Source organism: Cydia fagiglandana, chromosome 6 (genome assembly GCF_963556715.1).
Source record: "Cydia fagiglandana chromosome 6, ilCydFagi1.1, whole genome shotgun sequence".
Taxonomy (NCBI): domain Eukaryota; kingdom Metazoa; phylum Arthropoda; class Insecta; order Lepidoptera; family Tortricidae; genus Cydia; species Cydia fagiglandana.
In genome coordinates, this window is record NC_085937.1 from 2698538 (window position 1) to 2726102 (window position 27565).

General features: G+C 37.0%; 2 protein-coding genes and 1 long non-coding RNA gene across 3 annotated transcripts in view; 2 read left to right on the forward strand and 1 right to left on the reverse strand.

The window, feature by feature from the left end:
• Positions 1-27565, forward strand: part of LOC134665001 (superoxide dismutase [Cu-Zn]-like) — a 276790-nt gene that overhangs the window by 154123 nt on the left and 95102 nt on the right. The window lies entirely within an intron of this gene.
• Positions 5237-6408, reverse strand: LOC134664960 (uncharacterized). The gene is made up of 2 exons (XR_010098328.1): positions 6202-6408; positions 5237-5443 (listed from the first exon to the last, which is right to left on the reverse strand). It is a non-coding gene; the product is annotated as an uncharacterized LOC134664960 (long non-coding RNA).
• On the forward strand, positions 9466-26335 carry LOC134664961 (Bardet-Biedl syndrome 1 protein homolog). Its single transcript, XM_063521691.1, has 12 exons — positions 9466-9668; positions 10104-10322; positions 12577-12777; positions 13066-13167; positions 15807-15895; positions 17169-17322; positions 17878-18037; positions 18297-18365; positions 19910-20071; positions 20773-20906; positions 23994-24125; positions 24679-26335. The coding sequence occupies exons 1-12, from the start codon at positions 9507-9509 to the stop codon at positions 24958-24960; spliced, it is 1866 nt and encodes a 621-aa protein (XP_063377761.1). The 5' UTR covers positions 9466-9506; the 3' UTR covers positions 24961-26335.

Sequence of the window (27565 nt, forward strand, 5' to 3'; positions counted from 1 at the left end):
ACAGTAACAAGTAATCAAAGTCTTATTATTGCTGTTAACAGTTGAGCGAGGAAATGGCGAATATAAACCGGGAATGGGCCGTGACTCAGACCGAGAGCGACACGATCTTATCTATCCTACCCGGTTTCTACAACTAGCGGGCAATAGCTATTCGCAAAATGTTATCGACCAGCACTGGACCAGTCAACGAGCCATACGCACCTCTATGTGATATTTGTCATCATTTCAGCGCTGGAAGTCGCCAGCATCATACTGAGATAAAATTATTAAGTAGCACTTTCTCTTTCCTATATTTTTCTGTTCATTAAAAATATTTCTAAGAAAACATATGTAAGCTGCTTAATTACTTCTGTCTGCCATGTCTGTGTCTGTATCTTCTGTACATACAATCCTGCCATTACATACAATCCTTTCATTCAATAACTTATGAAATGAGCAAATCAGAGCCAACAGTAGTGAGTAGACTAACCCACACTGAACAAGGAAAGCGTGTGAGAGAGGTCACATTGTCAAGTTTGTTACTTCAGCAGGATAAAGGCAATAATAACAGAATTTAACCATCAAGAAATTAACGACTCAACGAAAATGCCTAATCTCAGGTTACACTGGTCCTCTTGTGGATCGCATTGTTAAGTTCAGAGGGAATTGCGAATAACACAAGTTGTCCACAGCCTCAAAGGGCCCGAGATCCCATTTAGGGATTAGAAAATGGCTTTCACCTGAAATCAGAGGGCCTACCGCGAACACCGAAGTTCAGTAATTGCGGGCATCTTTCCCTTTTACTCCAACTAAAGGTAGTTAGTGTAAGAGAAAGATGCCCGCGTTGCGAATTTCGGTGTCCGCGGTAGGCCCTCAGACGTCACGTCGCAGTTGAATGCTCACCGCGATCCTGCGCCGCTCCGTTATAGACGGAGGTGGCACTCGTTGGGTTTTTAGACGGTAGTAGGTCCTCGCCCTTTAGTCCGTCATACCCATCTTGCTCCCCTCGAGACGGGATGCGTAAAAGCATTTTCTCAACGTAAAAAAAAGGCCCTCAGACGTCAATGGGAGGAAAGTGTAAAGGTTTAGCACGGGAAGTGCGCTAATGCGCTGTTCGTGTTTCGCTTATTTGACGCCTTCTTAATGTCACGAGGGTCATTTGAAAAAATTATGCTAATTTAATAAGGGAAAAGTATATTAAGTGCTAATAAATAGGACCCCTCCTATGGCTCCAATGATTGCCCCGTTGACCTTACTTTGAGAAAGCAGTGGTGACTTTCCTACAAATGGAAGCCAAATATTGGGTTAAACCCCTTTATCACCTACTGTCAAAAGTAGTGCAGTTCCATTCCATAATAAATTACAAAAGTATGGTTAAAATTAAAAACAAACAAAAAATTTTAATAGGATGCGGTGATAGGTAGTTAAATAGGTTATTCTTTCAATCCAAGTATTAGAAGCATTTGCATGCATGAAAATGCATAGTAGGCATTCAAAAATGAACCCTGGAATTTTAATCTGCTAGGTACATATTAAATAACACGTATTATTCATGAATTATATCACAGAGCAATTATAATAAAGCCAATGCCGATGCCGTGTCACCTAAATTCAATCATCATGCAAATCTGAAAACAAACAGTTGCAAGGCCGTTTCGTAACCGGGAGATATCGAGGCCGGAGGCCGCTTTCCCATTGTCTCGCCTTGGTACTCTGATACCATCTCACATGCATACCTGCTAATTCAATATTTAGTCTTAAACATCTTGTTGCCAAGCCGAAATCAGTTCTAGTGTGTCTTCATTAAGGTCGATTATAAGGTAAAGGTTTGATTTGATGATATTAGTATTGAAGTGGAAAAGCGGTTTGTTTTATGACTAGTTATTAGATGTTTAATGGTTCAGTATTCTAGCTTGATCAGTGAGTAGCTCGGTATAGTGCTAGCGGTACGCCAAAAAACGCTGCAAATTATGTTACAACCATGAAAATCGGTACGATTGATCTTTAGGCCATTTGAATCAATTTAACCCATAACACCAATAAAAAAGTAGAGTAATTATGAATATAATAATTAAAAAATATATCACATCATTACATTTCAGTCACTTTTTTTTTAATTTTGAATAAAAATAATTTTCATAAAATACCAAGCTTGAGCTTTTTCAGATACGATATCGTTCAAATTTTTCAATCCTTTAGCATAGATTAGCTTTTGTTTGTCATTCATCGTTACTTCTGTTCTACTCATTTCCTCAAAGGTTAACTGGAAGAGATCCCATTCAGGGATAAGTTCGCCTTTGTTGTATTTAATTGACTCTGTAACTGTGTTTCTCGTGTTTATATTTCTATGTACAATAAAGTAAATACATACATACATACATACATACATACATACATACATACATACATACATACATACATAGTTATTACTGAGTTTCGGGCTGTACCGCTAACACTAGTAGGTATAGAAATATGAGTTATGAACAGTCGTTTCATTGATTTTAAAAGCAATTTTACCCTTATTGTCCGGAATACAATTGGCTAAAACTTTGATTAGTAATGGATCCGCGAATACGGCCTCCTGGGGCTATTTCATTAAGGTAGTAATTTTTTTGTGATGTAACTCTCTGAAATGATTTGCAAATAATGGCATCGCTATTACTATAATATTCTCTACTATCATGAAAATGAATGCAACGATAAGTATCAGTCGTCATTCATCATCATCAACATCATTTAAGAGTGAAGGTGGAAATATAGCTATGACGAGGAATACTAAGAAAACAATCACCGTGCATTGTAGAAAACTAACTATTCCTCAAAAATAGACATAAGTATAAGAGTAATTTGTGACTTTTGCGAGTAGACCTGCTTGAAAATGAACCCTGAGCTGAGGCCCGGCCCTACCGCGACAAATGTATCGCTGCTGTGTATCGCATATGCAAGAGCATTAATTAGGTAGCCTACTTTTATATAATACCACAGAATAAATAATAGTACTAGGTACAGAAGACTCTCTCTCTAACAAAACGCGTCTGTCACGATCAGCACAGATGTGGCCGCTAGGTGACGACAGCGCCACGCGCGGCTTATGGCAAACCCCAAAATTGGGGTCGAACGGATGGACTTTTAGCTACCTGTAGCAAAGCGACGAAATCGCGGAGTGAACCACGCCTGATAATACTTAATATTAAAAAAAAAATATGATGGTGGTGCCACAGACCTTTGCCTTAATGTATGAGACAGAATATAACGACCAAAACTTTACATACAATTTTTTTTTAATTGCAAAATTATCGCTCCATTATTTTATTACTAAAACCCTCTCAAGCTCTCCCCTCCCATTATATTAATTGGTCATGTTTTACCACCCGATACATCGATATTGATAGCCAAGTCTGTATTCAGACTGGTTGGTGAGTCAGCCGCCGTTTCCTCTAGCCACGAATAAAATAAAACCAGAGCATAGTATTTTAAAACCAAAACGTCAATAAACATTCACGTAACCTATGTCGGTTAAGACTATTTGGTGTTGCTGCGCACGCAAATCTGCCTCCCTAATTCCAAAAGAGCTTAAGTTTAGTCAGTCTAAGCTAACTTAAGATGACATTTTCACAATTTGCAAATTCTGTGCAAAGTTAGCTTGGTCCGATTCTAGTTAAGTACTCGTTATACCTATCTCTGTCGGTTAAGACTATATGTAGATTCGCAAATGATCTTGTCAACTGAAAATTGCCTATAACAGCAAGATACTTCTAATCTAACCGTTAATAGCCCTTATCTGATTGATATACGGTTGTCAATCGGTCACCCAAATGTGTCCACGAAGTGGTTTTATGAATGAATGAATGAATGAAATGAATGAATGAATGAATGAATGAATGAATGAATGAATGAATGAATGAAATCGTTTATTCACAATGAACATATGGTAATATAAGATCTTAAATTACAAGCATTGCGTCCCGTGATACATTCAGTCTAGGCAGACGTGTGAAAACAGTTGTCAGTGATTAGATCACTCTGTCACTTAAAGTTCATTATATTATATTTACAAGATTAATTATAATTTAGCATCAATTAACAATATTTATTACACAAAAATACTGAAATGAAAATGAAAATTAAGTATATAAAAAAAATCCTTAAATAGGATAATTACAAAAGATCTTCAGATGTCAATTAACATTTTAAAACGTATGCAATAAAAATTCGTTTATACTGTAAAAACAATTGTCAATTAATATTTTATACAATGTCTTTTTGAAATCCTTAGTAGGCAATATCTTTATTTCAGCTGGTATTTTATTGAATATATTAATACACATACAATACGCGCTTTTTTTCCTAAGTTCTAACTTGCTAGTAGTTGGTAATGCTAACCTACAGCGTCTATGTGACCGTGTTGTTTCTTTGTCTGCTATGAAGGTGAATAGTTCAATATTAAGTTTTACAAAAATGCAAATCTCGTAAATATAGAGGCAGGGGAAGGATAGTAGTTTATGCTTAATAAATAATGGTTTACAAGGTTCTAGTCTGTCTACTCCGCAAAGGGTACGGACGCATTTTTTTTGAGCCACAAAAGCGCGGTCGGCATTAACAGAGTTGCCCCACATAATTACACCATATCGTAGAGTAGACATAACATATCCGTGATAAATTAATAAGGCACCTTTGTACGAAACAGTTTGCTTAATACGCCAAAGAGCAAATATGAACTTGTTCAGTTTGATACAGACCGTGTCTACGTGTTCTTTCCAACTACAATGTGTGTCGAGTTTCATACCAAGAAAGACAGTGTTACTTACTTCTTCGACTTGTTGTAATTTATGTTTAACTACAACTTGGTGAGTTCTAGATTTATAAGATTTAAATATCATAAATTTCGTTTTGTCTACATTAATTTGAAGGTTATTCAATTCTAACCACTCGATGACATCTCGTAGGGCTGTGTTTATCTCATTTTCAAAATTATTTATGTCTGTTCCTTTAATTACTAACGTAGTGTCGTCAGCAAATAATATACAATTATGTTTTGTCGAATCAGGTAAATCATTAATATAAGCAAGAAATAAAAGGGGGCCTAAGATACTGCCCTGCGGTACGCCATACTTATTTACTTTATAACACGATTGAAAGATAGAGCGCTGATCATTAATGACTTTTGCTATTTCCGTGCATTGCTCTCGATTATTGAGGTAACTTTCAATCCAGGAGTAGGCTGGTCCGCGTATTCCGTATTTTTCTAGTTTTTGGAGCAGGCGTTTATGACAAACCGTGTCAAATGCTTTTGACATATCGAGAAATAGTACGCCAACAGGAATACCTTGGTCTATGCATTCTGTTATTTGATTGTTGAGTTCGAAACAAGCCAATGTTGTGGATTTATTTTTTCTAAAGCCATTTTGTTCCTGTCTTAGAACGTTGTTTTTTGTTAAGAAGTTATCTAGTCTATTATAATATGCTTTATCTACGCACATATCATTACTGCTCTAAAATGCATTCAGAAACCGTAGGAAATGACCAGCATTATCCCAACCAATTTTACTATGAGAACTTTCTTATCTGTGGTAGTAGGTAAAATTTGTACTTTAAAGTTATAACTTTACAGATTTTTGTAAGGTTATGAATTTTAAATTTGGAACAGCTGTCAAAACTCAAGTGGGTGTCTATTCTAGTATCCATAGATATTAAAACAATTATCGATACGAAACGTCAATTCGGTATATTTTTTTAATATAAACCGTACGACATTTGATCTCGAGTGGCATGAGAATAGGGACTTCATTCTTTTGTCTATGAATTAAAAAAAACTACGGATGCGTGACATTTGTGAAAAAAAGTTTTCATTTACCGCCATTTGACTTACAGTTTCATCTTTTAATTAGTTTTAGGTTATAAAATTGATTTGATAGTTGTTTTTAAACAAACTTTAAGCAAAAGTATCGTGTAAAATGAGTGATAAAAATATATTTAGGAGCCGCCACCTCTCAAATCTGCGAGTTAAGTCAGACAGCAACGATGGATGTCGGTTGAAATATGAGGTTAGTGAATATATAATAGAAGGTAATAATATGTGTATAGATAAAGTAGTGTATGTAACTGTACATAATTAGGCATTAAAACACTCGTGTGATCCTTTTAAGAAACTCACTTCGTTCGTTTCTTAAACCCACACTCGTATTTTAATGCCTTTCATTATGTAGCAGTCACATAAACTACTATTCTCGTATATTTTTGATAAAACGGGAATTAATGTTATTGGTCTGTAGTTATTAAGATTATTTATCTCCCCTTTTTTAAATATGGGTTTAACTATTGATTTCTTTAATCTAGTCGGGAATGAACCTTTTTCAAATGACATGTTAATAAGGTGAGATAAGTGAATTGATAACGGAAATGCAATTGTTTTTAATATTTTAGTAGGCAATTTATAGTATGAAAGGTAAACAACACAAATGACATAGGTAGACCTTATACGTTTGGCGATAAGGTTTATTTATGGTTAACTGCAAGTGCGTGGATAATGGTACAGGTTCCTAGGGAATGCCGTTAGGGCGATCGATGAGTCATCCAGAAGGTATTAGCAGGTGTTTGTACTTCCAAGATCAATATCGAACATGCGGATAGGACTCAGAAATTTATTGATCTTAAATACCTAACTCTAGTTTCTAAGGTCATGTTGTAGTGTCTAATATTGTATGGGTCATCTCACGTGTTTTAATAGGTTTTATGGCTTCTCTACACGATGGGCCTACGCCGGCCACTCCGAGGGACGCATTTATGCATTAGAGGGAGCAAGTGATATTGCTATCTCATTCTACCGCATGGCTGCGTCCCTTGGAGTGGCCGGCGCTGGCCCATCCTGTAGAGGAGCCATTAGGAGCAACGGCAAGACTTTGTTTCAAAGCACTGGTTTAAGTATTTGCAACTGCATGTTTAAACATATAGGCTAATTCGTCAATAACTGGCCACTGTTTAGTACCACCACCCACGCCACTGTGTGACTGGCCACCCTAAACTAGAAATGAATTCTATTCACCTATAAACAGAATTCATTTTAGTATAAGCATGCGTATCTCACTCCGCGATTTCGTCGCTTTGCTACAGGTAGCTAAACGTCCATCCGTTCGGCCCCAATTTTGGGGTTTGCCATAAGCCGCGCGTGGTGCTGTCGCCACCTAGCGGCCATATCTGTGCTGATCGTAACAGACGCGTTTTGTTAGAGAGTGAGTCTTCTGTACTTAGTACTATTATTTATTCTGTGGTATAAGGTAGCTATAGCTAGTTATTCAAGGGTGGCCAGTTATTAAAACATTATACTAAAATTAATTCTGTTTAATAGATGAATAGAATTCATTTTTAGTTTAGGGTGGCCAGTTATTAGCCGCTGGTCTACTTGACGATTTACCCTACTAAGTAGTACCTACAACTCTACAGAAGAAAGAATATTGAAAACTCACATTATAGTTGATTGGTAGAGAATGGTATAAGGCATGAAAATATATTATTGTTTTTAGGGAAATAAAGTTTGAATAAAAAAAATGGAAACCATTTTCATTACATTAACTTTACTGTAGTTTGACTATTAAAATTAATAGGGTAAATCCATTGAGCAACATCCCTTTTGTCCATAAATACTTCCACTTCCTCTAAAAAATGTACTATTACAGTACATTTTAATCCATCAGATACAAGCAAATATGGTACAAGATGCATCTTGGCATAAGGGTCTGTAATTCTGTATTTATCTAATCTCCATGGCAATAAAAATATCTTTGTTGTATGAAATGTTTTGCCCTTGCTTGGGCATGGCCATTACATCATCTTGATGGTTTTAACATAGGTATTAATCATATTATACTATAACATAACTTACATTAACTATTAAATTGCTATAATTAAAAGTAAATACCTAATTAGCAGCAAACTGAGAACTGTAAAAAATTATAATAAACAGATTTATTTTAATTCTGATCTCTAAGGTCAGGCCACAATTATTGAAATTGTTTAAAGGCTTAGCCTAATGGTTGCTATTGCTACGAGGCATCAATTTACCGATATATATGTATATTACAGTAACACACAAACAATGTTCTATTAACCTTTTAACCACAGTAGACTGGTATATAAGACTCATTCAGGCTAATTTCACTGCGGTCTGATAAATAAGACCAAACTTCGTGTAACTTTGTACCGCCGGCGTCACGAGCAGGCTCGATGAAAAATTCTATGGTGGTTAAAAGGTTGGTCCTAAGCAAATATTCAGAAAATGACCATAGGTAGTTGGTAGTTCCACAAGGCAAAAAATTCCAGCAATCGGCATCTTGCATCTGCAATTCCACATTCAGCATCACGTTTTTTTTTTAATATTTTTTTTTTATTACTGCAGTCTAAGATCTAGGATTATAAAGGCAAACAATGAATCAAAAACTTACCAAACTGAACAGCAACAGGGGGGGAAGTTAGTAACACCTCGCATTATATGCGATTAATTGATTAATAGTGGTCACTGGTCAAGCATTTGCTAAAATTAAACATGGAAACTTTTATATACTTAAGTATATCTTTGAAACAATTAACCGAAAAATAACTCAAAAAATCGCCGTTTTTCTATTTCTTCTTCAAAATATTTGTATGTCAGTGTCCATACAGCCAAACTATTTGAATTTGTTTATGGTCCAAATCATACAATTGTTCCATGCTTTATTTGACCTTTTTATAAATCCTATGCCAAAAAAATCAAATAACCAAAAATTTTGTATCAAAATCAAAATACATTGATCTGCATTAATAACAAAATATTATAACATTTTAAAATAATTGATCAAATTATTACTTTAAAATTTTTAGATAGGTAAATATAAATTTTACGCTCAATACGGACCGGATCTGCTGTCACTGTGACAGCTGTCGGGTTACCAGGATTTCAATATTTGCATATATATAGGATTTTTTTGTAGATGGGCCATATTTGTGCACCCGTGATTCATTCAGAATTTTGAAGCACGAACTTATTCCATTCATACAATATTCTAGTTAAAATGATAGAGCAATTGACCAACTTACTACCCAATCGCATAAAGGAACAATAATATACAAAGGAAATGTAGGAGAGGAGAGATGAGATGACCTAACGAGATGCTCTGATGGAACTTTCAGTAGGAGGAGCAGAGAAAGCGTTATTATTGTTTGTCCTTGTCACAAAACTCACAAATACGTAGGTTATGCTTGGTATGTTGTCAAGAATCTTAAAAGTCACGGGAGCGCGCGAACGGCAGTCTGTATTAAATACTAGGTCTACGCCTAATCGTCATATTTGCACACCAATTTAAAACATAACAAATAGATCGGTCTTACAAAATGGGACAATGGAACTTTAGTTCTACGATTTTTTGCAACAGTACATGGCAACACACAAAAAAAAGTGTCAAAATAATTGTCATTGCATTCCACTCACCATGGTTACGGCATGTAAACATGAAAACTTTGCGTCGTAATTGTAACTTTTTATAAGTTATTTAATCATGAGCAGCATGACCCGTTGGTTGGACGTGGAAGTGGGCACGGACGAAGTGGACCTAAACGCGCTGCCGTCCAACTTGTGCTTGGCGGATTTGCACAATGACAACGAATACAGGTTGCTCATGGGCGACTTGGGGAGGGAAGAGGATGGACCCAAATTGAGGGTAAGGTAAGGGTGGTATTCCACTTGTCCAATTTCCTTGTAGAATGGGCATTGTGTCTCACTCTCTCATTAAGCAAAATGTGAGACGCCAATACACATTGGACCAAGATATTTGACAGATGGAATACCAACCTAAGTTATGATTGTTGTAAAAATATAGTTTTATTTTCCTATTGTAATAAACATTTTTAAAGTCAAAGCTAAGGTTAACTAAGTGAGTAATTCCTTTAGAAAAACTTTTGGGCGTTGCTGAAACATGTAGACACTACAAAAAATTTACCTTTTTTATGCTTATTCAGATAACGCTGGTCTCTTATTTTCTAATAAGAATATTTAATAGGTCTTACTGTTACTACCAACTAAGTTGAACAGGTTTTTTATCAAAATATGTAGCAAAATTCAGAAAGGTTCAAATCAATATTCCACCAAATTTCAGATCTTCCAAGGCGTTACCCAAGTCTCTGACATGGTGCTCCCGGACCTGCCGCTAGCAGTCATCAGTCTGTACACCAACGACAATGTGCCCCGCAGTCTCCCGGTCATTGCCGTCGCGTTCAGCTCTTGTATCTACATTTATAGGAATATGAAGCTGTTCTATAAGTACTATCTGCCTAGTGTCGAGCTTAATGCTAGTGAGATTGAGGTTTGGAAACAGGTTGGTGTGTTAATATTTTTCTTTCCTTAGTTTTTCATAGCCACACAAAAATTTCACTAACATACACTAACAAAGAGAAAATTTGAAAAAATAGGAGGGCCAAATTTCCCAAAAGTTTATAAAGAAGTTGCCTGGTGGCCCTTTTTATAAAATATTGTATTGGATTTTATAATACAAGCAGAGGCCTTTTAGGGGTTCCATACTAAAAGGGTAAAAACGGGACCCTATTACTAAGACTCCGCTGTCCATCTGTCTGTCTGTCTATCACCAGGCTGTAACTCATGAACCGTGATAGACAGTTGAAATTTTCACTGATTATGTATTTCTGTTGCCGCTTTAACAACAATACTAAAAACAAAATAAAATAAATATTTAAGTGAGTGTATGTAAATGTTTTCATATAGTATTTCTGGTACTTTGCTGTCTAGAAAAGAAATAGAAAAGGCTGTAAAAACTCAAAAAACAGAAACAGCTTCAGGATCAGATGGCATAAGTAACGAGTTCCTCATCCTAAATAAAAATCTACTAATACCAATTCTAAAACACCTCTTCAATGAAATCTTACAAAAAGAGATAATCCCTTGCCAATGGACAACATCATCTATAATACTTCTACACAAAAAAGGTGATAAAAATAACATCAACAATTATAGACCTATAAGCCTATCCTCGAATATATATAAAATTTTCGCTAAAGTTATACTCCAAAGAATAACCAATAAGCTAGAGGAAAGTCAACCAAGAGAGCAAGCGGGCTTCAGGAGCGGGTACTCGACTGTGGACCACATTCATGTCATCAAACAATTGTTCGAAAAAGGCAAGGAATACAACATAACATTCTACTGCTGCTTCGTGGATTACAGTAAAGCTTTCGATACAATAGAGCACGAGAATATCTGGCAGGCACTCAAAAACCAAGGTATCGAAAATAAATACATCAGAATACTAAAAAACATTTACAACAACAGCAAGGCCACAATAAAACTAGAGCAGGAAGGCAAAGAGATCAGAATAGAAAGAGGCGTACGTCAGGGGGACCCACTATCGCCGAAACTCTTCACAGCCGTCCTAGAAGAAGTCTTTCGCCAATTAGACTGGGAGAAATGTGGACTATCTATTAACGGTGAAAACCTTTCACATTTGAGATTTGCGGATGACCTGATCATACTCTCATCATCAAGTGAGGAATTGCAAATAATGCTGAATGACCTAGTTAGAGAAAGTGGGAAGGTGGGATTGGTTATGAACACACTAAAGACCAAGGCTATGACTAACGACAAGCAAAAACCTATTCTCATCAATAATAACCCAATTGATTACGTCAACGAGTACATCTATTTAGGCCAGATAATCTCTCCGGTAGGTCTAACCTCAAAAGAAATAGATAGACGTATTGGAAATGCTTGGAAGACATATTGGAGCCTAAAGGAAATAATGAAAAATAAAGATATCAATGTAACTATCAAGCGGAAACTCTTTGATACCAGCATACTTCCTATACTTACTTACGGCTGCCAAACCTGGGCTCTCACTAAAACACACATTAGAAAGCTAGAAACTTGCCAAAACTCCATGGAAAGAAGTATGCTGGGGAAAAGACTATCGGATAAAATAAGAATAAAATCCATAAAGAAGATCACCAAAACAAAAGATGTCACAAAAACAATAAAAAAGTTAAAATGGAAATGGTCAGGACATACAATTAGAGGCAAAGAAAAATGGTCGAAATCGATAATGAACTGGTTCACAGGCCATAAGAAAAGGAAAAGAGGTAGACCATTTAGAAGATGGGTGGACGACATCAAAGCCACAGCAGGAACCACATGGACGAGAGTTGCCAAGGATAGAGAGGAATGGAGAAGGTTGGAGGAGGCCTTTTGCCAATAAATGGCACACAGACAGAAAAAAAACGCAAGAACTGTAGAAAATAATGCAATCTACTGTCTGAAATAAAGGATTATTACAATATTACAATGTAAATGTTTAAATAAAACAACTTTAATGTTTAAATAAATATTTAAATCACGTTTTTTGTATGCCCTCCCATGATACAAAAACATGTTTTTTTTGCCGTTTTTTGTGTAATAGGGTTCCGTAGATGCCTTCCTGCGCGAGTCCGACTCGCACTTGGCCGGTTTTTTTATTTTTCAATACAGAGCATTTCTGTACTACTGTTCCTAAGGGTAACATTTTCTAAAAACTTTAAACAAACTTTATTTGAATCGCCTCTAACACTATAACTACACTTTTCCAGCTCCTTACCCCAGCCAACCAGAACCCCGCCTCCATCAAATCCTACACCGACAGTCTAAAACACTTCCCGGAGCAGACCCTCAGCCAGCAGTCGCAGAACTTCCTCAGCATGAGCACAGACCAGCAGTTGGAGTATCTTGAACAGTCTCCGGAGCTGCCGGCAATGGTGCTGCCGGAGATCACTTGTGTTACCAGTATGAAGGTACTTGTTTTCCCTACTAATATTATAAAAGTGAAAGTAAATGTGACATTGTCTATGAAAAGAAAGTAGAGTCAGCTGTGTGTTTCAATTTTAAATTTGTTTTATATGCTTAATATATTTATTTTAATTTACCACTTGTATACGATGATGTAGGTATTATTTGTAATTTTATCTAAATATATCATGTATGTATCATAGTTGTTTAAAAAATATATATTTTTATTTATATAAAAGCTCGTATCAAAAATGTGTTTTTTGACAAAAACTTATTTCTTTCCATTTTTCAAGCTGGCTTCGGTGGACAAGCATGCGGCGTCCTGTATGGTTGTTGGGACAGAAGATGGAGATGTTTTCGTGCTGGAGTCGCAGATGTTTAATCAGTTGTCACAGGTAAAAAGGCTTTATTCAAAATTACTTTTAAGCTATTCATTAGGTACGCACCCTTATTCATAACCTCTGCTAAATTTTGTCTCTTTCTAACAAACATATCAAAATGACTGACAGGGACAAACGATTATCAACGGTTTGTTAGATTTGACAAACGTTTATTAATACCCAACGCCGTTAGTTTGTATATAAGTCTGGCAAAAAAGAGTAGAAATTAAAAAGTGGCAACACTGTAGTGTCGTCCCGTTTTCTTATATTATATAGATTGATTTGAAAGGGACGACACTACAGTATTACCACTTTTTAATTTCTACTCTTTTTTGTCAGACAAACCGTTATTTAGATCTTTCAATATTTGACATATTGCTTTAGGTATTTAGGTATGTGAATGAAATTGGGGCAACCTAAAATAAGTCATATAACATTATTATAAACCAAAGTAAAAATGTATTTTAACCATAGACCTAGTATTACATAGATGAGCTATACGCGTGCCTCCGTGAGGGACAAAACATACGCAAAGCGATAACAACACAACAACAACATACCAAAAACAATCTACGTAATTCGGTCGGGTTATTTGTTGCCCACCATAAACCAAACTAAATTTTTGGTAGGGAACAAACAAAAGTGCGAATGTGACACTGGCAAGGACAAGCAATAATACCGCTTTCTCTGCTACTCCTACTGAAATTTCCATAAGTGCATCTCGTTCGGTCGTTTGGCCCCTCCCCCGTGTCATACTCATATCTATATTAAGGTAAATGTACGCTTCACCGAATGCTTAAGCCCTAGACTTACGTTTAATTTTTTTATTCGTTCTGATATTTTCTTACGAATATGTTCAATACTAAAATAGAAACATAGATAAATTTGTCCTCATTTAAACATACCTATAAATTACTGAATTGATTGGACGTGTATTAAAAACATTTTTAAAGTCATTTCTTCCAATTTCCTTGTTTGTACCGTTTACCGAACTAAGAAACGTGATTTGCACATTATACCGAATAGGGAGCCCGCATTACCGAACTAGGAAATAATTGTATGAAAATATGGTGTTGAGTGGTGCTCAAACTTCAGTAGTTCACTATTAAATCCCTACTATGCTTCGTTTTTTAGCATTATAAAGATGGTAAGCGATCTTGACGTGTCTTTTTTATTGAAATAATTCTTTTGAAAAATAAGTCAGTAAGTAAGGTACGCAACAATTATAAAACAAGTACGCATATGTATAAAATAATTTGGCTGTTTCATAAATTTTGGCTGGTCCATTTTCTATGGAAGGGTAAATTTTTTTTCACGATTGCGGAGTTGGTCTCATAGTAAAAGTTGCTCAGTATAATCCCAAAACCTCCCTGGGAATGGGAATGTAGTTAATTTTTAGCTACCCTGTATGTGAACCCCGGAATTTCATAACAAAAGATAAAAGTTTAAAAAATCACAATCGCCCACGACGAGAGGAATCTAAAAAAATTTTTGAACATCATGCTTCATTATTTTTATTATCCTATTCAGTTTTTTTGTCCACGTTCCAAGACTATTATCAGGCGTCCAATAAGTATGTCTAAAGTTTGAAAAGCGCTGGCATTGAAATAATGGTCACAAAAAATAAACATATAAATATGGACCTAGCCGTTATCGTAATAAGGATGATATTCTCATGAACGTCGAATAGAAACATGGCCAACGCAAACATGAGTTCGGTAGCAGAGACCATGGGTACCATTCACGAAACATGGAAAATATGTGGAACCTATTTCGCGAACGGATTTTGAAAATAGTATTTTAATCGTAATCAATGTGGTATAACTACAAATCTATCATTAAATTTAATACTTGAATCCATTACAAAACCGTACATGTATAAAGTTCTTGTTAATACTGACGTAAAATATCTAAAATTATTGTTTGATAATAGTCTTGCCAAAAACCTTATTTTGATGCCAAAAAGTCGTAAAACATGAACATTTCAAACGCAGTTTTATAATAATCTATATAGGTTATTGTTGTTCGGCAATTGCTCATAAAATTACAAATACATTAAGTTATTTGTGAAATTAGGTAGTTAATCTAAATAGTTCGTAATCAACCATTAAAAAAATAATTTCAAAAACATACGCTTTCCCTGATTTCGGACGCTGTTCGATAATACCTTCCAATCAAATTGTCGGTGTACTCATCACCGAACTCACATTAAGCTTAATTTCTGATAATATGACTGCACTAAATTAATTAAATTTACTAAAATACACAAACTAATTAAGTAGTCACACTGAAAAACCATACTTTGAAACACAGAAATAAATTTAAAAGGTTTTATGACCTTAAGAAATATACGCAACTTCTTACCGATTTCTTTAAGGTTGCCCATACAAAGTGGCAATCGGGAGCAACGATCCGTTTCGATCAGTTGCCACGTCCCAACTGCGGGACAAATTGGCCGACTCTGAGGTATAGTTGAAGGGATAGGTATTTAACTCGTGGAAAAAAAATACGCAAGTAAATATCAGCTGTAAATAATCGACTTATAGCCTAAAATAGAAGAAATTCGGTGATACGAACGGATATTGAGCGTTCGGTGGAGCGTACTTTTACCTTATTGTACCTCTATGATTTTAACTTTTTATTCGTTAATGCAGGCCAAGCTGTGTAATATGAGGAAAACGCCTTATCAAATGGTAGCAACGGGACTGTACAGCGTAGACTATAGAATTACCGTGGCGACGAGGTGAAAGGCTATGGCTATTAAATGCACCGTGCACAATTTATCGTTTATATCAGGGCTCTCCAAACCCCGGCCCGTAAGTTCTGAGGCACAATAGGGGTCATCCATTAATTACGTCACACGAATTTCTAGGTTTTTTTACCCCTCCCCCCCTCCTTGTCACACTTGGTCACATTTGGCAAACCCCTCCCCCCCCTAGTGTGACGTCACATTTTTTCTACGAAATCGCCAAATCGAATTAAGTAAGTACGTAGGTAAGTATTATTAATATTTTATCAAAATATTTTTGACGATATAAATATTAGTAATTTTATAACCCAAAACTGCTGAGGAAAGAAAATTAAACGAATAAAAACGATTATCGTTTTAAAAACTTGTTATTTAAATGTACACCGAATAAAATAATTTAAATAAATTTTCGGTTACTGATGAAGTTAAAGTGACGTCACAAAGTTTGTGTCTCCCCCCTCCCCCATGTCACAATATGTCACATTTTCTTGACCCCCTCCCTCCCCCTAAATGTGTGATGTAATTAATGGACGACCCCATATGGCCCTCTGGTAAAAAATTTTGGAGACCCCTGGTTTATAGTTAATATATGCTCACTGAACACAACACAATAAAACTAAGAGCTGATTTAGACGGCGCGCGAACTCGCAGGCGATTTTAGTTACATGCGGACTGTCGGTTACGTCCAATTCAACCGACCGATCAAAAACCGCAATGTAATGAAACTCGTATGCGGATCTCGCATCGTCTAAATAAGCCCTAAAGCTTTGATTAGGCGGTTGTTACTCTGCTGGATTGCTCCCAAATACTTTTAAAACGTATTTAATTCAATTATAGGTAGAATTTAATTCCTATTCGCGAATAGGAAGACCACTAAAACCTGTAAATTAATGACTTATTTACTTACTTACTGCCGTGGCGCAGCGACCCGAAGTGGATCTTGGCCTCTGACACTAAGGAACGCCTTGCTTCTCTGTCTAGCGCCGTTTCTGTCCAATCGACGGCACCGAGCTCGTTCAGATCTTTCTTTGTAAAAATGAAAATTCATCGCGTCAAGCGAGGTTCGAACTCGTGACTGACCAGTCGCTCTATAACTCCCTAAGGTATAAACCCAATACTTATTCGTCCTACTTACGATAAATCTTTACATCGCTCAAGAGTAAGCTCTATATGCTTTAGTTTAGGAAGACGCGTAGTCATTTCATTCTTTTTTTTAGCAGAAGCTTAATACAAAACAAAATCAAACTAAATGACCATTTCATTTCAGAGAGAAATCAGTGTGTCTACTAAAGAGGGGTTGGAATGAAGCAAAGATTTTATTCAACACGGAGGAACATATTATTGCCATTGAAGTGATGCCGGCAGACAGCAGTGTAATCGCTATATGCGCCGATAATACGCTCACCTGCTATAGCAAGAAGGTATGTGATAAATGGGGTAATTTGGGCACTGGGGCAATTGTGATCAAATCTTGAATTTGGATATGTATTAGCATAATGGTTATATTCGCCGATAAATGGGAATTATTGGATCGCTGAGGTCTTATTTAAAAATACCAAGCTCCGAAAATAAATAGGTACTTATCAGTTGCGGCGCGTCAAACATATCCATAGGCAAGCCGGGGCTAATTGGGCTTACATATTTCCTTTACAACTTTGCTCAAACGTCCAAAAACAGGCAAGCCGGTGGGAACCGGCTTTTATGGACACGCCGCCACTGGTGGCTATCCATAGATATGTCCAGAAAGCCCAGAATGAAAACTCTTTCGTTCTTAGAGTCGGACCACGCTCACTTTGCACAAACTTGGCAGTAAGAATGCATACATATTTCTATCTATTGGACGTTCGCATTGAAACTTAGCATGATCTGACTAATACTTCGTATTTTTAATGTCACGATTTGTTATATCTTCTCTCTAGCTCTAAAAAACCGTAAAATTAAATATTTGTTCGTTTAAATGAGCCACATACTTTCAGGGCAAAAAGCAGTGGTCTCTAAACCTGGAGCATCGGCCGATAGCCATGTCTTTAGTGGCGATATCACACCTCGGGGCTACTTTGATAGCTGTGTCGCTTGCGTCTGGCCACGTTCATCTGTATGATGGGAAGGCACGAAGGGATACTATTTTTGTTAGAGGTAATAATATTAATGCAAAACTATGTGGTGCATTAGGGTAACTTATAAACGGAGTAATTTTGAAAATTACTAATATACGCTACTGCAACGTTTACCAAGGCATCGTGCTTACTGTTGCTATATCAGTATAGAAAATGCTTCTGGTTTAGCATATATTTATTATTTTCAAAATTAACTGGAATTTCGAATTTACCCCAATTATAATTAATAATTTTTTACTCTTTTAAGATCATAAGTGTTGACTTTTTGCTGTTTTCAGACGTGGCGTCAGTCCTGAAGTTTGGTCAGCTTGGGCAAGAGGAGCACGTCTTCATTATTGTTACAGGAAGTACGTATTTAATACTAGCTTGTGATGATTATGATTGTTAAAAACTATCATTTGTCGTTCGCCGGGCCTCAAACTAGTTCCGTACCAAATGTCATAGAAATCGGGTTTAAGTGTGAAGTGGTAACAGACAGACATAGTGACTTTCGCATGTATATAAGTAGGGATTATAAATCTAGCTAAAAATATATACTGTGCTAACTCACTCAAGAACATTTTTTTTTTTTTTTTTTTATTATGCATGGGTTTACTCATGGCCACAGACTAGCCGAGGCGTAGACGTGGCCTACGATGGAGCGAGCTCGCCCAGAAGGTGCCTGTTCACTCTTGATTTGAAGGTTGCCGGGTTATAAGAGCACGGAAATATAGACGCCGGCAAGGAATTCCATTTCTTGGCAGTGCGCATAAGGAAAGTAGAAGCAAAGCGCTTAGTGCGAATTGGCGGAATATCTACCAAGTAAGGATGGAAACCGGCCGTGCGTCTAAAAGTCCGATGGTAGAATGGGGACGGTGGAATGAGCTCGTGTAGCTCTTGGGCACACTCCCCGAAGTGCAACCTGTAGAATACCGACAGGCTGGCGACTTTCCGCCGATGGGCCAAAGTCTGAAGCTTAGCCGTTAGCTTCTTGTCGCCAATCATCCTCCTGGCTCTGCGCTCCACTGAGTCCAAAGCGGCGAGTTGGTATTTAGCTGAGCCATCCCACAGGTGGCTGCAATACTCCATACACGACCGGACTTGAGCTTTGTAAAGTGTTAGAAGCTGTCCAGGTGTGAAGTATCGCTTCACCTTATTTAGGACGCCCAGCTTTCTGGCCGCAGTTTGTGCTTTAGACTCAATGAAGCTGCCGAAGCCGAGGACTGAACTCAGCTCCATGCCGAGGAGTTCCAGGCTGTCGGCAATAGGTACAGATGCACCCCGGAAAGAAGGAGTCAGGTCGAATGGACTCCGTTTAGCGGAAAATAGACACGCCTGCGTTTTGGAGGCATTGAACGTGACCAGATTGTCATCACCCCACTGGGAAACGAGACTAAGGGTCAAGTTCATTCGCTCAACCATGGCCTCTCTCTGTGAACGTATATCCTCCCTGCTGTCCCCTGCACTAGCCAAATATCTCTCAACAACCGTACTGTCATCTGCATAACCTACAATGCTGGGTTGCAGCATGTCGTTAATGTGGAGCAGGAAAAGGGTTGCTACCAAATGCTGTTGCTACCAAATGCTTGGTAGCAACATTACATACATTCACTGTTGCTACCAAATGCTTGGGCAAAAAAAACAGGTTAGTTTGATTTAGTCTGTGATTGAGTCATGCGTCATGGGGGAAACTGAATTTCCAATGTCGCCCCTGCATTTCAAAGTCACCCCAGCTTAAAGATATATTTTTAAGATAATAAGTATAAACCAATAATAAGTATTTTTAGTCGGTAAAAATAGATTTTAATGACTATTTACCTCAACAAATGGAATAAAAAAACGTGTTGTTAATTAAAATCTATATGTAACTTTCATAAATGGAGTCTACTTAAAAAAAAAAATTCTTTTGCAGGCGGCCATCTAATGCTAAAAATCCTGAAGAGGACAGCAGATTTCAACGCGCATGGCGTGGGCATAGAATCCTCCGCGCCCAGCGCTGGGAAGCCGTGGCTCATACCCAAGAAGTCTAAGTTATTTCTAGAACAGAGTGTGAGAGAAAGAGAAAACGCTGTTGGTAAGGTTTGAAATTGTTTTTTATTAAGAGTTAATTTTGTTGAGTTAGAGAGCGCTGGTGGCCCAGCAGTAAGAGCGTGTGACGTTTACTCTGGAGGTCGGGGGTTCGAATCCGGGTTCGTACCAATGAGATTTTCGGAATGTACTTATGTACGAAATATCATTTGATATTTACCAGTCGCTTTTCGGTGATATGAAGGAAAACATCGTGAAGAAACCGGACTAATCACACTAATGCCTAGTTTACTCTCTGTGTTTGAAGGTACCATCTGACCTTCCAAAGTCAAGTCGCTTTCGTAAAAACTAGTGCCTACGCTAATTCTTGGGATTAGTTGTCAAGCGGACCCCAGGCTCCCATGAGCCGTGGCAAAATGCCGGGATAACGCGAGGAAGATGATGAAGAGTTAATTTTGTAGTTTGTACGCCTGATGTAGTTAAAGAGCCACATCACATAAATTTATGTTTAGATTAAGTATCTTTTGCCAGCATTTTCGCAGGCATAACACTGTGAACGAAAAGTATTAATTTTAATTACCGTAGGTACTTCATTTAGACTTTATTTTTTCCTCAAAAATCCTATATCTATCTATCACTTTTATTTTTACAAGCTTTAACTTGCCTTGTTAGTTATTTTGTTAGTGTGGGGTTTATTTTACAGTTGACTGTACCAACAATGAAATTTTTGCCATAAACTTATTTCAGGTATGCACGTATCGTTCCAACAAGAGATGAGTCGCCTGCGGCTTGCAGCGGCGAAAACTCTACTAGAGGCGCATCAGAAGAGCGATAATTCCGTAGGCGTTGGCGCCCTAGAACCCATCCGGCTTGCTGCTGAGGTTAATACCAACAAGAAGTATCCTTTTGACCTCTTCCATATATTATTTTTAGGTATACACAGTTTCAACTATTTAGAGATGAGTCGCCTGCGGCTAAATCGGATAGACTTAAAAAAAAGGTGACATGAACGTGATTTCACTTGTGGCGTAAATTAGAAACTTAAGTTTGCTATTTACATTTCTCGCTAATAAACATCCGCTCTTGTGCTGCCCCCTACAATTCATTTCATGCCAGCTCCTTAAACTTCTTCTTTCTTTAAGTGCCTTCTCCATCCCGGAGGTTGGCGACCTTATGTCTATATGCCATTCTATCTGAAGTCATGCGAATTAGTTTTTCTGTACTGCCCACGTCCAACCAGTCTCTTATGTTCCGTGTCCATGATATTCTCCTTCTCCCACGTCCTCGTTTCCCTTCAATCTTCCCTTCGATAATTAGTTTTAATAAGTCATATTTTGAGTTTCTATATATATGTCCGAAATATTTAGCTTTCCTGTCTTTAATAGTTGTTACGACTTCCACCTTTTTCTTCATTAATAACATGACTCTTTCCTTACTAACTTTATCGGTCCATTTTATCTTAAGCATTCTACGATAGATCCACATTTCGAAAGCCTGTAATTTACTTATCAAATTTTTCCTTAGCGTCCAGCTTTCGGAGCCATACACGAGGATTGGAAGAATATAGCATTTCACCATTCGCCACCTTAAGTTTAAATTAATCTTCCTGTTGGTCAACAGTTTCTTCATATTTTGAAAGGCACTCCTGGCTATACCAATTCTAGTTTTAACTTCCTGCTCAGGATCCCACGTTTCATTAAGCCAGCAGCCGAGGTATTTGTATTTACTAACTCTTTCCAGACTATGTGAACCTAGTTTTAAGGGGGGAGTTTGTGCACTTGTTTTACTAACGACCATGTGTTTTGTCTATTTAGTGTTAATTTTTAGACCATACTGTTGAAGTGCATCATTCAATTTTTCAAGCATTAATTGAAGGTCATCGAGGTTTTCAGCCAGAAGAACAGTATCATCGGCATAGCGTATGTTATTTATAAGCTTACCGTTCACACGAATGCCTACGTCGAGATCCTCGAGTGCCAATTTGAAAATAGTCTCAGAGTAAATGTTAAATAAACAGGGTGAGATAATGCATCCCTGTCTCACACCTTTTTCTATCTTTACTTCTTTTGATATGTTATTGTTTACTCTTATCTTTGCTTTTTGATTATAATATAGGTTTTTAATAAATTGTATATCTTTCCCATCCCATCCAATCGATTTTAGAATTTGGAATAATTTATTGTGTTGTACGTTATCGAAGGCTTTTTCAAAGTCTATAAAACACATATGGACGTCCCTCTGCACGTCTATGCATCTCTGAACTAGGTTTACTACAGCTACTAAAGCATCCCTAGTACCAAGGCCTGCTCTAAAACCAAACTGTGTTTCACTTATATTCTCTTCAATTTTTCTATATACTCTGCCATGCAGTATTTTCAAAAACCACTTAAGGAAGTGACTCGTTACACTGATCATTCTGTGGTCACCGCAGGATCTCGCATTAGCTTTCTTTGGTAAAGGTGTGAATAATGAGACTAGCCAGTCTTCAGGCAGCACGTCGTCAGAATTATACAACTTGTTAAACAAATTATTAATCTCTTCTATATTATATTCGTGCATGAGTTTTAGAATTTCCACTATTATTCCATCCGGACCCACTGCCTTTTTAAGTTTCATACGTTTTAGAGCGGTTATAAGTTCAGACTTAAGTATAGGAGGTCCTTCCATATTGTCTTCCCTTGTCCATGTACCCTCTCGTTGGTCATCTTTGAATAGATTCTGCACATATTCTTCCCACACCTCGCATGCTTCTTCCTCATCAGTTACTAGTTTATTGTTCTTGTTCACTAACACATTAGGTATACGTTTCTTATTTCTGCCTGTAAATTCTTTTACTCTTTTGTGCAAATTGTAGCTGTCATGTTTTCTTTGTAGTTCTTCTATTTCTGTACATTTATTTATTAACCATTGTGTTTTAGCAGCGTGAATTTTATGTTCAATAAGTTTATCTATGTTTTTATATTTAACAGGATCTGAGTTTTTATAAAGCCGGCGTTGGTCCATCAGCTGCATTAACTCATCTGTCATCCATTCATGGTGCTTTATGTTATGTTTTGGAGCAAGGTGTTCTACTGTAATTTCTTTTATTTTTACAGCCAGCATTGAACATATAGTTTTAGGGTCCTTTCCACTTTGACATATTGGGTTAATGCAGTTATTAAGCTTTACGCTAACTGTTCTTTTAATACTATCATCCTTAAGGCGGTCTATATCTACTTTTGGAATTAGGGTGTTCTTTGCTTTTAGCTTTTTTAATTTGATTTTAACATTAGCGACAAGAGGGTTATGGTCTGATTTCATATCTGCTCCCGGATACGTTTTTACATTAACAATAGAGTTTTTAAATCTATCATTTATCATTATATAATCTATTTGGTTTCTGACTATATGGGATGGTTTATCGGCAGGTGATCGCCATGTATAGAGTCTCCGAGGCGGATGTTGAAACCAAGTATTCGTAATTACCAAATTATGTTCAGTGCAAAAGTCAATAAGTCTTTCTCCCCTTTCGTTTCTTGTACCAAGTCCAAACTTCCCGACAATTTTTCCTACTTCGCCTTCACCAATTTTGGCATTTAAATCTCCCATCACTATAATAACTTCTTGCGATTTTACTGATTCTATTACTTTGCTAACTTCGTCATAAAATTCTTCTATTTCTTGTTCTTCGCTATCGGCTGTAGGCGCGTAAAGTTGTATTATATTTATATTAAATGGTTGGGCATTAATTTTAAGCAACATGCATCTGTTCGAGAAATGGATTATATTAGATATGTATTTTTTTAATTCATTCCTCACCAAAAAACCCACTCCATGATAATTAGATTTCAGAATTTGTGGGTTCCCGGTGTAATAAAGTGTAAATTCGTCTCTACATATATTTCCGCTGTCAACTAATTTAGTCTCACTTAGGCCTAATATATTTATTTCCAATCTTCCTTAAACTTAATCCATAAAATTATTCACAGGTGGAAGGGCTAGGCCCAGTGTTCCGCGTGACGCTGCAAGTTGAGAACACGAGCGAGAAGGCCGTGGTCGGCCTCTCCATACTGTTCCACGTGCACACCTCCAACTATAAGGTGTCGCAGCCACACATAAAGGTGATCGTTCTTAACTTTGCTTAGGGTGATATTCCACCTGTCCAATTTCTTGATCCAATGTGTATTTGCGTTTTATTTACATTTTGTATAATAAGGGAATGAGACGCAATGCACATTGGACAAAGAAATTGGATAGGTGGAATACCATCCTTGTGCTTAAAATGTTAATCTTATAATTATCTAAAAAAGAAACGCTTGTGTTATACGTAATGTGATAGTTTTGTGTTTACTGTTTAGTTAAAATGTTATTGTAATTATATATGCATTTTCAAACACAATCTTGTATATACTTATGAACAAATTATAGTGAATTTGCAACCAGATTTTGGACGCCATTAGCTAATGTTTTCAAAGATATGAACTCAAATACAGTATCTTTAGCGGGCGCCCTTATTAAATGTCGTCCCACGGGTAAAGGTACCTTAATCTTATGGCCGTTGGCGCTTACGTTATTATTAACGCCGCTGAATAATAATGTGGTGCTATGTGACGTAAGCACCAGCCGCCATAAGGTACTTTTTTCAGTTGAACGTCACAAATAAACTGTTTCCAGGTACCGCTCCTCGCACCACACAGCAAACTCCGCTTCCCAACTAAAGTCGAAGAAGTATTCGACAGTGAACTGAACCCGGACATTTTCTTCCGCTCCGTTACCGGTCAAGGGGGGGAGCGGGCGCTGGTCAAAATACTGTTATTAAAGGAGGGGAGAAGGGGTCCCGTGTTGGCGGCTACGGTGCAAATGCCCCCTACGGACCCGATGATGCTGCCGTATGATAAGATGCAGGATACGGGGGATTTTGGGGTTGCCAATCCAACTTTTGCTAATGACACCTAGTCGCTTCTATAAATCTCAAATGGCTCCTAATGCCAGCTGAGGGTAGATGAAAATATTACATGATCAAATAATGTAGGTTAAAGTCAGGTCATTCATTGACAGATCCAGGCGGTTTCGTATTTGGTTGGTTAACCAATAAATGTTAATACTACCCGGAAATGTTCAAATTGTTTGTTTACATTTATTTAAATACCTAAAGATACAGAGTATAGCAACACCGGCTTCCGACACGTCGGAAGGGAGGAAGCGCAAGCGAAACGGAAGCGTAAGGGGGGGAAACGTACACACAGTCACACTTCTCACTCACTACATACAAAATCTGTAATGACGGCTCTGACCTCTGACCCCATTATACGAGGAACAATATTCGTAAAAGAGTCATGTCTCATCATTAGAGTCATGAGTTGATAATTTTAACTATTTTAACCTCGTCCTGCCCAGTGTGCACAATAAAGAACATTTTTTTACGGTTCTTTCTACTACTTATCCTGCCGACTGTGGGTAGGTACATAGGTACTATTGTCAATAGTTTTAACCCTTTAACCGCCAGAGTCTGATATATAAGACATTACATATCCAGCTCATTTCGCCACAGTCTGATAAATAAGACAACGATCTGATTTGGTTTTTACAGCACATTTATAACTCCCGTAACTATGCCAACCTTACTCTGCGTGGTACAATTACTGTCGGTGGCGACACGAGCACGCTCGATCAAAAATTGCTGGCGGTTAAAAGGTTAATGATTCGTCTGACTGATCTATGCCCTTACCACGACGTACAGTCAACAACAGAGCTATGAATACAGGCAAAGTGTCAAAAATATGTATACAGTACTTTATTGCCTGTACATTAAGGTCGTGTATACATATTTTTGGCACTTTGCCTGTATTCATAGCTCTGTTGTTGACGTACTATAGCAACATGATTTATGTAAAGCTATGCTAAACTATTGTCAAACATTATATAGTTAAATGCAAGACATTATACAAATGCAAGTACAAAGTTTTGTATGCAAATTGTATCTCATTGACGACATGTATGTACCTTTTGGCGTCATTACACATTAGGTACCTATACCTCGTTTTTTTAGCATTAGAGTAATGGTAACATTCCATTTCTAACCGCAGCTGCATTACTGTTCATTTCTACTCTGGAATTTGACAATGACAGCGACGCGTTCAGTACCGGTAGTGCAGCTGCGGTTAGAAATGGAATGTTACCATAAGACTACACGATTATGACTGATTATGACGTTGAAAAACACTTTTGAAAACTAAGTCACAGCAAATATGTAACAATTATAGAGTTTACCAAATAAAAAAAATGTCTCAAATGTGACCTACATTACATTAAACAAAATAATATAATATAATCTGATTTAGTTTTATTTGCCCTGCCACTGATCATCAGGGCGACCGCTAGCGTGGGTGAGTGCAGTTTCGGTAAATACGAATTATACATACATACAGTTCTGCAAGTATGGAATGTTTGATTGGAAATATTCTCTTCTTTCATAATATTAATTTTGGTTTCTTAAATATTATTACTTTTTGAGATATTGGGGAAATAAAAAATAATTACTTTTTCCTCCCTTTTTTTGTTTATAACTTTTGATATTTTTTGCGTGCTAATACACGCTTCGAATACATTTTCCTAGACACCATGACGAATCTAATGAGGTATCACACATATTTTTAGGAGTAGTATCTTTATTTTTCACCGTTTTCAGGATCTCAAACAGACTATCAATTAAAAGACATGTCAAGATCGCTTACCTTCTTGCAAGTTCCTTCTAATACTAAAAAAAGGAACTATATCCCAGCAAACATTTTTGGTCGATATTCCGAAAAAGGCACCTATTTTAGGTCGCACAATTTAGGAGACCAAATTGAGGCACGTCGAATCGACGTCGTGGGCACGTCGAGTCGACATAAATGGGGAAAAAACGCACGTGCCGGCGACGTATTTATTGACGGTAAATTAGTGATTACAACCATTAGGTCAACACTAGGTCATGTTTCCGACGTGGATTCGACGTCGCCACGACGTGCCGCGTAGTGAAAATGTACTAATTTGGTATTCTTTACCACCTTTAGACGTGATGGCGACATATTTTTATCCATATAATTACTCTGCGAGGAAATATTTAGATGAGACGCGATGAAGAGAAAAAGAGACACAAACATTACGCTTATATATTCTTTTCACTCAGAAACAAAATGTCTAACAAGAAAACAACTAATAAAGTTGTGTAATGATAATGGCGGCCACTAAGTCATGTAAAATAATTTAGGCCGATTACACTGATGAAGAACGATGAAATCTAGTGCACAGAAAATTTTTTCGTGCAGTATGTTAGGTTTACATACAAAACTATCGATGGGCTTTTGAAATATTTAAGTTTTCAACATTTTATAAAATCAAAATGCATATATTTGCTTGTAATTGAGTGTTGTAATTGAATATTTGTGTGTGTGAGTGTATTGACTTGATCAAAAATATTGTTTCATTTTGAATATTAGCACAATGAAGTACCGTGCGATGGCACCATTCAAGATATAACAACTTAAATTATGCAATTTCATATTTAGCATCTCGTTAT